Source organism: Serinus canaria, chromosome 1 (genome assembly GCF_022539315.1).
Source record: "Serinus canaria isolate serCan28SL12 chromosome 1, serCan2020, whole genome shotgun sequence".
Taxonomy (NCBI): Eukaryota; Metazoa; Chordata; class Aves; order Passeriformes; family Fringillidae; genus Serinus; species Serinus canaria.
This window is the reverse complement of record NC_066313.1, coordinates 26,917,409-26,931,686: the sequence shown is the minus strand read 5'-3', so window position 1 is coordinate 26,931,686 and position 14,278 is coordinate 26,917,409. Positions and strand designations below refer to the sequence as shown.

At 51.5% G+C, this 14,278-nt stretch overlaps 1 protein-coding gene across 1 annotated transcript; it reads right to left on the bottom strand.

The window, feature by feature from the left end:
- Positions 1-8,029: 8,029 nt before the first annotated feature.
- LAG3 (lymphocyte activating 3) lies at positions 8,030-14,278 on the bottom strand. Its single transcript, XM_009102624.4, has 8 exons — positions 13,981-14,278; positions 13,579-13,750; positions 13,141-13,367; positions 12,612-12,869; positions 12,143-12,436; positions 11,531-11,821; positions 11,143-11,258; positions 8,030-8,648 (listed from the first exon to the last, which is right to left on the bottom strand). Exons 1-8 carry the CDS (start codon positions 14,033-14,035, stop codon positions 8,541-8,543), a joined length of 1,521 nt encoding a protein of 506 aa, XP_009100872.2. The 5' UTR covers positions 14,036-14,278; the 3' UTR covers positions 8,030-8,540.

Sequence of the window (14,278 nt, the reverse complement as noted above, 5' to 3'; positions counted from 1 at the left end):
GATCTCCCCCCAGCTACCGTCATGGGCAAAACTGACTTAACTTGGGGAAAGGTTAATTTATTTTATGGCAAATTAAAAACAAACAAATAGATAACATAGTGATAAATTAAAAAAAACCCCAACAACTTTAAACAGCTTCTCCCACCTCTCTTTTCTCCTCAGGCTGAACTTCACACCTGACTCTTCAAACCCCCTTCCTCCCCCAAAGTGTCACAGGGGACAGGTCATAGGAGTCGTGGTTGGTTCATAGCACTTCATCTCTGCTGCTTTTTCCTGCTTGTGCTGTTCCTCTGCTGCACCGCCGGGTCCTTCAAGAAATGCTCTGATGTGGATTCCTCCCATGGACTGCAGCTCTTCATGTTGACCTTGACATTAGAAAGACCTTTTTTACAGTGAAAACAATCAGTCACCAGAACAACCTCCCCAGGGATGTGACAGAGTTGCGATTGCTGGAGGCTTTCAAGGTGTAATTGGGCAGGGTCTAGATAATCTCATCCAGGAACCCAGTGTGGGTCCTCCATAGGCCACAGCTCCTGCCAGAAAACCTACTCCAGAGCAGACTCTCCATGGGCTGCAGGGGAATCTCGGCTTGGCACCTGGAGCACCTCTTACCCTCCTTCTCCCATGATCTTGGTGTCTGCAGGGCTGTTTCTCCCACGGATTGTCCTTCCTGTCTCCCACAGCTGCTGTGCACAGCTTTTTACCCTTTGTCAAACACACTGTCACAAAGGTGCCACCAGCCTTGAGCTCAGCCTTGGTCTGCAGTGGGTCTGCTCTGGGGCTGTCTGGAGGTGGCTCTGACTGGCATGGGGCCAGCTCCTTCTCACGTCTCACAGCAGCCGCTGATGCAGCCCCTCCAGCACCAAAACCTTGCCCTGCAAAGCCAGTCTAAGGTTTCTCTTCAGTAACCTGTACCAACCTGCACCACTAGTGAATCTCAGCTGTTTCCCTTCTCTGTAGGGTGGAGGAGGGGGCTTTTGTGGTTTCCCACCCACATTTGGTCTCTCTCTCTCTGAATCCCAGCCTCAGCCAAGGTGGCGGAAACCCACTGAGCCCCAGACAAGGCTGAGATTTCATCTCTGCGCCACCCACTCTCCTCCTTTTGGCAGTGAGGATGGGGCTGTGAGGTGCAACCAGGCTTTGGGGGCAGCAGGGACAGACAGCCACAGCAGCAAGGCTCACAATGTGCCACCAGCTGGGACAGGAGCAGCCGTGATCAGGCCGCCAGCACAAGGGCTTCTCCCTTGATTGGGACCTTGGAGAAAGATGATGTCCTGCTCCAGAGAGGAAGCCACCTGCACGAGACAGGAACTTCCCAGTGTGGGATACAAACTGGGATGGGATGGGATGGGATGGGATGGGATGGGATGGGATGGGATGGGATGGGATGGGATGGGATGGGATGGGATGGGATGGGATGGGATGGGATGGGATGGGATGGGATGGGATGGCATGGGCACTCTGCCAGTGTCCAGAACTTGGGAAAGCCCTTCTCTGAGACACAGCTCTCTGGCAAGAACCTGACATATCCCATCAGCATCTTCAAAACTCTCTCACATGTGTCAAATAGAAATGTCCTTTTAGGTCCCCAGCTGCCAGAGAGGGGATGTCCTGGGAAAAAAAAAAACAACGTTAAGAAAACTCGGGTTGGGATTGTAAGGCTTTGGCGCCTCAGTGCTTGGGGATCTGTGGCACTGAGCTGATGCTTCAGTTTGTACAGATTCTAGCTCGCCTTTTGTCTCCCCAGCACGCTGTAGTGCAGAAACACTGGCTTGTTTTTAAACAGTTGGTTTATGTCACTGCAAATATCTACCAGAAATAGCATTCCCTGAAGGGGTAAAGCTTGCAAAATGCACTTGAACTTGCTGCAGAGTTGCAAGGAGAAGCAGGGCTGTGGTCTGAGGTGCCAAAGCCTCAGGCTTGTCACGTTGTGAGAATGCCTGTTCTGGATCCACTGTCACCCTAGGGTGGGGATCCATCTCTTGGAGCTGCTGCAGTTGTGCAGGGAACAGGTGCCTCCAGGACCAAGGGTCACAGCGTGCAGTGACGTGTTTGTATCTCTTTCATCCAAGCATCTCAAAGCACTTTGCAAGCATTAATTAAACATCAGAATCCAGAAGGGATGAATAATATTAGCCAGTCAGTCTCTCTTCTGAATGTAATATTCCTCATAAATATTTAACTGGTTTTTAGGTTCTTGGCAAGTCTGGTTCTCACCTCGCTGGGGCAGTTGCTGTACTGCACCCCTGGGGAAAGGGGGCTCATCCAGCATCACACAGTGACCCCACGGCACAGCGAGAACAGCCTGGGCACTGCACGCAGCTCTGCCCCCAGAAATCAGTGGCTGTCATGTTTCCCTGCTTTATCCCCTGCAGAGACACTCTGCGCTGTCTCTCTTTGCTCTAATCCCATCACCAGCAATATTTTTGCGTGCTGGAGAGAAACAGAATCCTCTCAGAGGAGAGAAGAAGCTTCCAGGCTGTGCTGGGTGATGGTCACAGTCTGCAGAGACACTGAGTGTCTCCAAGGAAGTGAGAGATAAAGGGAGAAAAGAAATCAGATGTTGAGAAAGACCTTTTAACTGGCTTCACTGGAAAGCCAAGATGCCTCCAGAGATCATCTCCTTAAAACCAAGCTCCCTGCACATCAGTGGGGGCTCTCAGTGTGCCTCTGCAGACTGAAAGATGAAAAATACCCAGATGTGTTGGAAAATTGGTGATTGCCAAGTGGCTTTGGAGAGAAGGAAGGACAAGTGTTTGATGCAGCACAAAAACCAGCTCTTCAGGCACCTGACTGTCAGCAGCTTCAAAGGCCAGGAGCGTTCTCTCTGCAACAGAATAGCTGACACCTGGTGAGCCTCTCGGGGCATTTCTGCTGCCTGATGTGGGAGCTAGAAACAAGCAGCTGGCTGCTGAGGGGGCCCGGTGATTCACCCCAGCACAGCTGTGTCCCTCAGAAATGGGGAAAACTGGGGAGAGAGACCTCTCTGCAGGAACTTGGAAGCCTGAACCGGGAAGAAAGGGCTCTCTAAGCAGATATCACAAAGGCTCATTTGCTGATCACAGTGGAAAAACAGGAACCCTCCAGAGAGGTCCTTCCTGAGCAAGGGGTTCCCTGTATTTAGCCAGGATGGGTGGAGCCTGATGGAGCACAACAAGCCGGGTGTGCTGGGAAATCAGGGACTGCTTGGAGGGCACCGGACAGAGGAATCAAGGACCACTACCTGCAGGAGTGTGTCACCAAAAGTGACAGGAGGTAAAGCAAGCCTGACCAAAGCCAAGCCCACGTTAAGGACATGTGAGAAATGCAACAGGCAGGAGAGAGGTGGCTAGGAGAGTTTTTAGGAACCTATATAGGATGCATATTGCTTCACGAGATTGTTTTGATGCGCGGCCGGAGGTGTTCCAGCAGCGCAGAATGCCGCCGCACAGTGCGCTAGGTGGCGGCATTGGCTCGGGACAAGGAGCTGGGAGGGACAAGGAGCAGCCGCCGTGTCCCCGCAGAGCTCTGCGGGCTGTGCGAGCCCGCGGCATCACAGGGGGGTCGTGTTGGAAGGAACCTGACAGATCATCCACTCCGGCATCCTGCCGTGGGCAGCGACACCTTCCAACAGACCAGGATCCAACCCGGCCTTGGACACTGCCAGGGATGGGACATCCACAGCTTCTCTGGGAAACCTGTGCCAGTGCCTCACCACCCTCACAAGACAGAATTTCTTCCTAATAGCTAATTTAGGATTTTAAAGAGCTGGGAAGTGCCTGAGCAGAGGGTCCTAACTGAGCTCCTGACAGCCCCCAAAGCTTTTTAGGGAGTTTTCTGGTGTGTCCTCCTTGGTCCAAAACCTGTGTCATTTTACATACAAAAGGGGGAATGCTGAGCTGGTGACAAGAAAGAAGACACACAGTGCTTGTAAAAGAAGAGGAACCTCAGTAAGAATGAGAATTACCAAATCCTTGCAGAATCTGCCCTTGTGTGTGACTTCCTGCGTTTCTGGGCTCCAGGAGTGTCCTCCTGCCAGGGGACCCTCTGAGACCCCTCCGTTCAGGTGGGAGCGACACCCTTCTGCGAGCACTTCATGTGACAGCTCTTGGAGGGAGTGGCACTGAACCGGCAGGCCAGAGGGATGGAAACCTAGGAGAGAAACTCTTGGGTATGGTGGAATCCAGAACCATGAAAAGACTGTCCCAGATGCTTTGGAACTTAGTGGGAAGCACTAGGTGCACTACCCACAACAACAGCATTCCCAGAAGGAGCTTGGTTTGACAGTTTTGCCTTCAGAAGGCAAAAGTAAAACCCTACATATTTTGGGTTTATTCACCAAAGTGTTCAAACAACAGAAGCAGAGTACTAAGTAATGGGATTTTTTTTTCAGGATTGGTGCTGATATTGTTCCCATAAATTTGCCAAGCAAATATAAAACTCAGTGTGCCCTAGTAGCCTCCATAATTTGATATCTGGTTTTTAACATTTTATTGTTTTTAAAAGGCTGTGCAGAATGCACAAAGACCACAATAGATCTATTTTTCTTGTCGTTCTTTTGTCAGATTAAGCTATTTGCTAGAATTTAGCCTCTCACTGTAAATCCCTCAGAAGTCTGAGTTGCAGAACATCTGGACCTAGTTATGATTTTTTCTAATGATGTTGATCTTTCTTACTGAAAAAGATTAGTTTGGGATTAAAGGTTGTCTTCCTATTCCCTTTGGAGGAGTCCTACGCAAAGGAATTTGCATGAGAAACACTTTCTTTGCATTCCTTAAGCCCTCCTCTCTGCTGAAAGGGAATCCACTGGATTTCCTTGGTTTTTTTAAAGTTTCCATCCACTGTGCAATGAGTTTTCATGGCAAGGCTTAGATGGATGGGCAGCTACAGAGTTGGCTTCTGAGAGAAGCTGCCAGAAGCTTCCCCCATGTCGGATACAGCCAGAGCCAGCTGGCTCCAAGACACTGATGGCCAAGGCTGAGCCACCAGTGATGGTGGTAGAGCCTCTGGGACCACACGGGTAAGTGGGATGAAAAGAATATGGACAAGTGCAGCCAGAGAGAGGAGTGAGGATATGTGGTAGGAACAGCCCTGCAGACACCAAGGTCAGTGCAGAAGGAAGGGGCAGGAGGTGCTCCAGGTGCCAGAGCACAGATTGCCCTGCAGCCCCGTGCTGCAGACCAGGGTGAGGCAGGACACTCTCCTGCAGCCCATGGAGGTCCGTGGTGTAGCAGAGATGCCTCTGCAGCCCATGGAGAACCTCACACTGAGCAGGTGGATGCCTGATGGAATCTGTGACCCCATGGGAAGCCCATGCCGGAGCAGAGTCCTGGAGGACTTGTGGCCCCTTGGAGAGAGGAGCCCACACTGGAGCAGGTTTGCTGGTGGGACTGGTGACCCCAGAGGGAACCCGTGCTGGAGCAGTTTGTGAAAAACTGCAGCCTATAGGATGGACTCAAATTTGAGAAATTAATGGAGGGTTCTCTCCTGTGGGAGGAACCCCACACTGGAGCAGGGAAGAGTGTGAGAAATCCTTCCTCTGAGGAAGAAGGAGTGGCAGAGATAACACAGGATGAACTCACAGCAACCCCCATTCTCTGTCCCCATCAGCACTTCTGTGGGGAAGAAGGTACAGAAAATTGGGAGTGAAGCTAACCCTTGGAAGAATGGAGTGGTGGGATGGAGGTATTTTAAGATTTATTTTCTCAATATCCTGCTTTGATTTTATTTGATTGGTAATAAATTCAGATAATTTCCCCATGGCAAGTCTGTTTTGATGTGATGATAATCAGTGATAGATCTCTCCCTGCCCTTATCTGGACCAATGAGCCTCTTGTTATACTTTCTGTCTCCCATCCAGTTAGAGAAAGGAGTGATGGACCCAGCCAGGGTCAAACCACCACATTCTGGTATGTTGAAAATATTTATTTGAGTTTTGCACCTGTAGCTGTATCCTTATGGAAAAGCATCAGGTCTCTTTCCTTCATATGTCATTTGCTTTATTTCCTGTTTCTGTTTATTGACTGCACTTGAAACAGGTTTCCAGATTTGTTTGCTTTATTGTGCAGACTCTTGGTCCTTCCACCTCAACTCCACCGACTTGCCTTGTGCCATCTTGATTTGGAAATATTTTCCTACATACAGAAATAGTTTCTAGGAAGGAAAATCTAAACTGCATAAACACTTCCAGGCTTTTGCTCACTGTAACTGCACCATGTCAGGCATCTGCCTGTCATGAGAGGCACAGTGAACAGCTGGGTACAAGCTCAGTGTTGTTGAACTTCTTTCAGAGAGGCAGACAAAACACGGAAAGGCAGGATGGAAGTGATGCAGAGAAGGGCTCTGTGTCTCCATGTAAACCAGCACTGCTCCCCTGCTGGGCTGCTGCCTCCTCTTCCAGAGCAAAGGGCCTGGGCAGAGCTGACCATGCACAGAGATGGGCCTGTCCAAACTGTCAGAGAGAATGTCCCAAAATCTGGGACTTGTACCTGAAAGGCAGTGAGTCAGGAGGGGATGGGGAAATAACAAAAAAGGGGATGTGATAAAATGTGGTAAAATAATGGCCATGCAAGGTATAATAGATTTGGGAGTCCCTCTTTTCCCAGTCTTTGTGATGGGAGAAAAGAAAATTGTGAAAGTGGAAAGCTTTTAGTTCAAAACTGAGAGAGGAACCATTTTCACCCAGTGAATAAGCAGATCCGAGGACGGATTGCCAGAGGAAGTCAGAGAGTACAAGGAAACAGGGAGGTTTAGAGACAGACCAGGCACACATCTGAGCAATGAGAACATCCAGGCTGGTAACAGGCAGTGCTGCAAGTGTTACCCACAGGAGGAGAGAGCCTCCCATTGTGTGTGAGGAGAGAGAGCAAACCACTGTCAGGCACTGAGAGAATATTGTGTGATCCTGGTGGATATTGGATTGTCCCCTCAGCCCCACGGGGGTTAACCAGCCTTTTCTCCACCTCCAAAGCATCTGGCAGAGGGAGGTGATGGAGCTAGACAGATCCCTCCCACCTGAAAAAAAAGGCAGCATTATCATTTGCCTAGGAAGATGCTGGTACCACACTGGACTGCCTTGCCTTAGTTCTGCTCCAGGGTCTGCCTGAAATTGCATGGGGTGGTTGAAGCAGACAAGTCTACCTCACAGCTCTGCTGCATTTCTCTAGGATTCAGTGGAGAAAGAGGTGTCATTTTCAGTAAAATACATGGATAGCTGAGTGGCTAAAGAGCTGTGGAGCCCAGAGGTGCTCCCTGGAGTGGGCTAGTTGTGACTTTTGGGTGTTGCTGTGCTACCTACAGTGTAAGGATACCCGAGTGCATTCACTACTTGGGTGCCTGAACCTTTTGGGGAGGGAAGGTGGGAGCCACACAGTAAGAAGGTCTGTTCTTGTGCCTGCTGAAATAATAAAAAGCTGTTCTGGCTGTGGTGACCTTCTCTCAAGTCAAGAGAATCTTCCACCCTGAACGGAGCAGCCTCAGCATGGGGACCCAAATGGGAGAAATCCCAAGTGTGGCTCTCATTATCAAGTGTTTCCTCTGCATTCAGTGGCTGCTCAAGAGCAGCACCACAGTCCTCCATGGCTGCTCAGAGGGGACATGAAGAGCATTCCCTGACTGCATGAAACCCAAACACACTGAAGGTCTTGAGAGGTGGGGCCTGGCAGACTCATGCTTACATTGCTAAGTACATCCTTGAAAGAGCCACAATGCATCTTGTGGATCATTCAGGAAAATGTGAGGACTGAAGGAATAAATGAATGAATGAACAAGGGCAGTCAGATGGGAGGGAAAAAAAAGAAAAGAAGGCTCTGAAATGCAGCAAAAAGGAAAGACTGAACCTGTGATTCTTCCTTCTCTAGTGGCATTTAATTTCCCCTTCCTCGCTGTGAAAATGTCAGAAATGAACAGGCAATTTCAGTAAAACAGAACTGAAAGAGAAAGAGGGGGCAGCAAAAGCCTTAGAAATGGCTTCACACAGGCAGAGGTACACCCAGCTCTGTCAAACAGGCACGCTTCTCCACAAGCACACACAGGGGTCAATGGGCTTTTTCGTCACATGAATTTATTTTAAGTTCTAAAATTAGTTTCTAATAAGTTAAAATGCTCGAAATGTGCAACAGGGCAGTGAGCAGGGCAGCGCAGGGAGAGGGAGAGGAGAAGAGAGTGAGCACGGGGGGAAAAACCTTGTCAGACTGCAGGGGAGATGAATTCCAGCCATGTCCTGCGTCCAAGTGTTCCACCAGAGAAAGCCTGAGAGAGAGGCCGTGAAGGAGGGGCAAAGAGTGGGACAGAGATGTGGCACCGAAGCAGGCAGCAGCTACTGGCTCAAATACTCCCAAAGCATCTCTGCTGCTGGCCACCTGACTGCAGTGCTGAGTCTGCCTCGCCCTGGCTGCAGCTTCCAGCCCCTCTGCAGGCACAGAGCTCCCAAGGCCCCAGCACTGCTCATGCCATGCCGTGCCCCTCCTGCAGAGAGAGGTCTGCACGGTGCCCAGCTCTCTCTCTGTGGCACACAGAGTTTCATCCTGCCATGCAGACCAGCCCCGACGCCCCCGCTTCCATCAGCACTCCGTTTGCTGGATCTTCCCTTTCTGCTTCTCCTCCATGGACTTCCATGGCACATTGGCTGCAAACATCCCCTCCAGTGCTGGGAAGGCAGGAGCCCGTGCCTGAAAGGGAAGCAGGAGGCTACATCAGACACGGGAGAGAGGCTGAATGGCACGAGTTTGGGATTCTCCCTGCCGTGGAAGACAGTCCTGCTGCTTGCAACCAGAAGGCTCCCATTCCCTGCCAGAGCCAGGGAAGAAGACACTCTCTGAGACATGCAATTTCTTCTGGGGAAGGCTGGCTCAGCACAATCCTCTGTGGTGTGATGAGCATAAGGAATTACAAAGACAGGACCTGGCTAAGGGAGAGCAGTCACTGATCTGGGCAATGGTCAGGCCACTGTCAGGTTTGATGTATGTCAGACTGTACAGCACCTTTTTGGAGAGGTAATAAAGGCATGAAAGCTTGTGCAAAATGAGATAAGAACAAATTAAAGACAGAGCCACTATCACAAGTGACTTTCTAGACAGTGAAAAAGAGGTAGATCTCAGGGCACCTGATAGCAGTGTAGGGTTACACACAGACAGTACAGCAAGAAGGATGAGATTAGTTAGAGAATGGCAGGGTGGGTGTGATCTCAGCTAAGAGGAAGGGACTGGGGTTTGCTGACAGGTTTTTGCCAGGCTGAAGGGAAATGAAAAGCACAAGTCTTCAAAGACCAGTCATTATTGGCACAGAGAGTGTGAAAGTGCTAATGAGTTAGGCAGCTGATAAAGTTGAGGAGCCTCATTTGGAAGAAAGGATAAAAATATCATGCAAGACACAGATATTTTAGGGGAAGGCAGCACTAACCTGAGTTAGACAGGATCAATGAAATGCAGCAGTACCAATCAGACATTGATAGGATCAGGGGATTGGACTGGGAATTCCTAATGTGTGGGCAACAGCCCATTGGGTGTGCACGATACACCACGGGGAGCATCCAGTTTCCAGCCAGCGCAGGAACAGCAAATGCAGTCTCAGAGGATGCCAGCAGAGAGAGAGAGAGAACCAGAGAGGAGCTGATATCTCTGCTCCAGGCACCACCTCATCTGCACTCTGAGGGAGGGTGAGCCCAGCAGGGAGCCTAGAAGGGTGTGAATCACAGAACCAGAGGGTGGCTGGGGTTGGAAGGGCCTTTGGAGATGATCCAGTCTTGCTAGATCAGGGCCATCCAGAGCTGGTCAAGGAATACCCGTGGATAGAGGAGCGTGCTGCCACACGGGAGCCTGGTTTGCTCAGCACAGCAGGGCCTTGGGGGCATATGCAAACGCTTTGGGCTGCTGAATATCCTGGTGGGATGAGAGCTGTTTAAGCAGACAGCTGGACACCCATTTCCTGCTAGCTGAGGCTTTACAGGTACACTGTCAAGGGGTTCCAGTCCAAGGATTTGGGCCAGAAAGGCTGGTTCTGATCACCTTGCCCTGGCCTTGCACACTTTAGAGAGTCTCACAGAAAGTGTGAATTTCTGCCTCATATTATCCTTTACCATCAGTGCTGATTAAAGACGGATGACGAAGAACCTGTCACGAGCTGCTCTTGCACTACCCACAGTGGTTTCTTTAAAATTTCCACCTTGCTTCTTTTGTGATGCTGTCTGCCTTCAGTCTCCAGCCACTGGGACTTGCTAAGACTTTTCATCAATTTTGTCACATCCCTCATCTTCAACTCGAGGCAGTTTCAAGGCTCCCAGCTCTTTCACCAGGGTAAGCTCTTCCAAACTCATCTCGCTCTGATCGCCCAGCCCCTTCCCCACTAGAATTGTCATCATGGGCCCTTTCCATGAGGCTAAGTAGGAGGCAGCTGCATCACAGCTACCCCCAAAAGTGGCCCTTGTCTGCAAAAGGAAACCCTGAAGGATGATTTTGCCACATTATTAATTTGCAGAGTAATAATATGAAAACTTCAGAGGAACAGTCTGACTTGTTTGCACAGTTTTTTCCATTGACGTGCTGGGGAAGCATGAGTCCTGCTCTGGTCTTGGGAGATCATAAAGGCAAGGTTTTACGAGGCAGAGTTTTCGGAGGACAAGATACTGGAAGAAGCTGAGCAAATGAAGGGCATTAAGTTGCAGGAAGCTGAGAGCTGAGGTGTGAGGGCTGAGCCAGAAACAGCAGCCCAGCATCAATATCGGTGTCTGGGCACCAGCAGGCATTGGTACAGAACAGGAGATGGTTACAAGAGAACATCCAGCTAAGGAATGAGAGCGGGGACATCTACAAAAGCCTGGCAACCAGCCCTCCTCTTCTACAGCATGGCTTGATCTCTGGGGGAATAAACACGAAGCTTTTCAAGGCTGTGGTTGTGCCTTAGGAGGTTTTCTTCCTTCTCTGAGGTGTCTGACCTGCCCCTGAGGAATGCTGTGGTTAGCCAGTCCTGCCAATGCCAGGTACAAGGTGCCAATGCCACAGCTTTCCCTGTGTGTCCATGACACCGTCAGCAGGCTGCTCCAGCCCCATACCTCTCTGGCCACTGTGTCCCAGGACCTTTCACTGCTGTCTCTGGAGTAATCTGGGCAAGGTCAAGTGAGGGTGGGTGTAGAGGAGAGATAACAGAAGTGGGGTGATGGACACTTACCCTTTTTTGTAGGGCCAGAGCCACAACACAAACGGCAAGCAGGAAGAAGAGGGTGAGTGTGAGCCCAAACGTAACCTGCCCACTTAAGATAGAGGGAGCGCTGGAGACCTGGGCACCTGTGAGGAGGAACCACAGTTAGGAAGGAAGGGAGGGATGGTGGATTCTGCACCGAGGAAAGGGTGGAACTGCACAGCAACAGGCAACATAGGAAAGAGGTAGGCGGGGAACTGGAAGGAGCAGCATGAGGAACTGGTGAAAGCTAAGCTGATGGGATCCATGTGGTCCAAGGAGAGAAGGACAGGATGAGGTTGAGAGAGGGAAGGGCACCAGAGAGCTAAGCAGGGTGAGGAGAAGAAGAGATTGTTTGCAGAGCCATGGGGGACAGTACCTGTGATCTGCAGGTCATACTCCACTGCTCCCAGTCTCCCTTCTGGGCCATACACGCTGCATTCCCAGGTGCCCGTGTCCTTTTGTGACACCTGGGGTAATTCCAAGGTGGGTCCCATTCGGGAGCTGTGGCCCTCCAAGCTGCGGCGAGCAGCCACAGCCAGCTTGCTCTTAGTGGGGGCTGAGTCAAGGCGCGTCCACTGGAAACGCTCGTGTCCCTGGGAGTGAGAGAGTCTGCAGATGAGCAGCAAACGATTCCCCTCAGAAACTGGTCCTTGGATGCTCGGAGTCACTGTGGCAAAGGGAAAAAAGCAACCTCAGGAAAGCCTCCAGGCATGTCCACATCTCTTCCTTGTCCATCCTTCTGCTATTACATCTTTTCTTTATTACTTCCTCTACATTATTTTCTTTGCCTTTCTCATTCTTAAGAGGAATAATCAAGCCACCCAGGAAAGCCCCTGAATCCAGCAGAGTCCAATGCAGTGCAATGCCCTGAACAGAGATCTTGCTTCCTGCCCCAGGGTGGGAGCCAATGACCAGGAGCTGCCCATGCTCATTGCACAGACACGGGGGATGTTTATCTGCAGTGAGGGACCCCAGTCTCTCCTCTCACCTGTAACCACAGCCAAGGTCACGTTCCTGCTGATTGTCCTGTGTCCCACCGAGACAGCGCAGCGGTACTGCCCTGCATCACCCGGCCCCACCACGGGGAGATGCAGGGGGAAGCTTCTGCTGCTCAGGTTCTGGGAGATGCCCCTCTCTTCCAAATGTCCTCCTGCAAGGTGGCTCCAGTGGGCTGTCACCACCCTCTTGCCAAAGGCTCTGGGAAGGTAGCTCAGACTGCACGGTAGATCGGCTGCAGAGCCAGCTGCTGCATAGACCACAGGGCTGGTTGGGCCATCAAAACCTGAGCCAGGGAAAGAAGGCAATGTGGGGTGGTGCCTGGAAAGAGCTCTGCAGGGAGGTGACTGACCTGGGAAGTGAGGACAAGGTGGGAGCTGGGGCCAGGGGGTTTGTCAGTCACATCAAAGGGATCAGCCTGGAGATGCTGGGGTATCAACACCAGGTGAGGCTGAGCTCACCTAGAATTTGCAGGTTGAACGTGGCAGAAATGATCTCCTTATCAGAGAACCGAAGCTGGCAGCGCCAGGAGCCCGCGTCGCTCATGGCTGGATGGAAGATGGAGAGAGTCCCAGATGAGAAGCAGAAGGTCCTGGAGGTGGGGCCCAGGTGCTCGTTGTGGAACCAGCATGTCTCCACAAGGCTGGCCCGGTGGCTGGAGTTGCAGCTCATCGAGAGCAGCTCACTTTCTATCACAGGGTTGGGTGGACTGAGGGTCACTGCAAAAAGAAGGGTTTGGGTTGGGGGAGAGCTAAGGTCATAGGGGAGCTACCAAAGCAGCCCTTTGTGTCTGCACTGCCCTAACTTCATCCCCCAGGCAGCTCTCCCTACAGAGCTGAGGGCAGACAGCAGGAAACTGCACTTTCCAGAGGGTGCAGGTGAGAGTGTGCTCTCACCTGCCCCGCCAAAACGGCATCCCCACCCTATGCCACCTTTACAACCTCCCCAGTCCTAAAATTAACATTCCCCAGGTTTTCCATCCTCTCCTACCTGTGATCACCCCCAGCTCCACGTGGCAGCTGTGCACCTCTGTCTTGTATTTCACCTGTGCCTCGTACAGCCCAACATCCTCGCTCCGGACCGGGATGATCCGCAGGGAGAAGTTGCCATTGCGTAAGGAGGAGTCCTGGAGTGACACCCGGGGCTTCATGAGCTGTGCTGTCTTCTGCAGGCCCGAGTACCCAACTTCCAGCACCACCTGTGGCTCCTGGTGCACACTGGAAGCCGAACAAGTGAGCAGCTCATGCCAGAGGCCAACGTGAGATCAAGGGAGGGGGCAGGAAGGAGGGAATATAGGGAAGGAAGTAATATGGGGAAGGAGGGAATATGGGGAAGGAGGGAACATGGGGAAGGAGAGAAGGGGCTCAAAGGGCCTCCAACCCTCCCATTCCCCCAGAAGGACTCGTATCTCTCGTGGCCCTGGCATACCTTCCCCCATGCCTCTTCCACAACACAGATATCTTGTCAGGCAGCTGCTTTGAGCTCTCCCGTGTCTTTCTGGGGCTCAAGTGGCAGGGCAGCACAGCTGAACTCCCCTCTCTGACCCACACTTTCTGCTCCCTGCTTCTCCTCTCCAATAATCCTGATAGGATGTGGCCAGCTGTAACAAGATGGAGAGTTGAGCAGAGAGTGGGATTCAGTGTTACCCCACTCTGGGGTGGGGATGCCACCTTTGCCAGGCTGGGTTAGGATACAACATGATATCTGGGCACCTTCTGTGGAGTTGGAAGGGCAGAAATTCTCCCTTCCAGCCTTTCCAGGGACCAAGGGACACCCAGACTCAGATTCCTGAGCTGCTCTGCCCTCCCCAATATGTTCAGCCCCTCTTACCAGTGAAAGGCAGCAGAGTGAAGATGAGGAACAGCACCAGGGACACTGGCCTCATGGTGGCATCCAGGAGAGGGGCTGCTTCTCACTCAGCTCTGTGCTTAAGGAGCTCCAAAGCTTGAAGAGATCAGCAAAAACGAGGCATGGGCGAAGAAGGTCGTCAGAATGGGTGGGTGAGCCCAGAGGGGTCAGTGGGATGTGCTTGCTCTCACGCTGTCTCTCTCTCCCCCTCGGATCAAAGCATTTCCCTCAGTGCCTTTATAGTGCAGGTGGGCAGCGAGTTTCCTCATTTCACTAAGAG

Bases quoted from the DNA above. Each gene is read 5' to 3' on its own strand.
- LAG3 (XM_009102624.4), bottom strand. From the start codon at position 14,035: ATGAGGCCAGTGTCCCTGGTGCTGTTCCTCATCTTCACTCTGCTGCCT. The intron at 13,751-13,980 runs GTAAGAGGGGCT...ATCTTGTTACAG, and splicing joins CACTCTGCTGCCTTTCACTG to CTGGCCACATCCTATCAGGA. The intron at 11,259-11,530 runs GTACTGTCCCCC...TCCTCCTCACAG, and splicing joins GTATGACCTGCAGATCACAG to GTGCCCAGGTCTCCAGCGCT.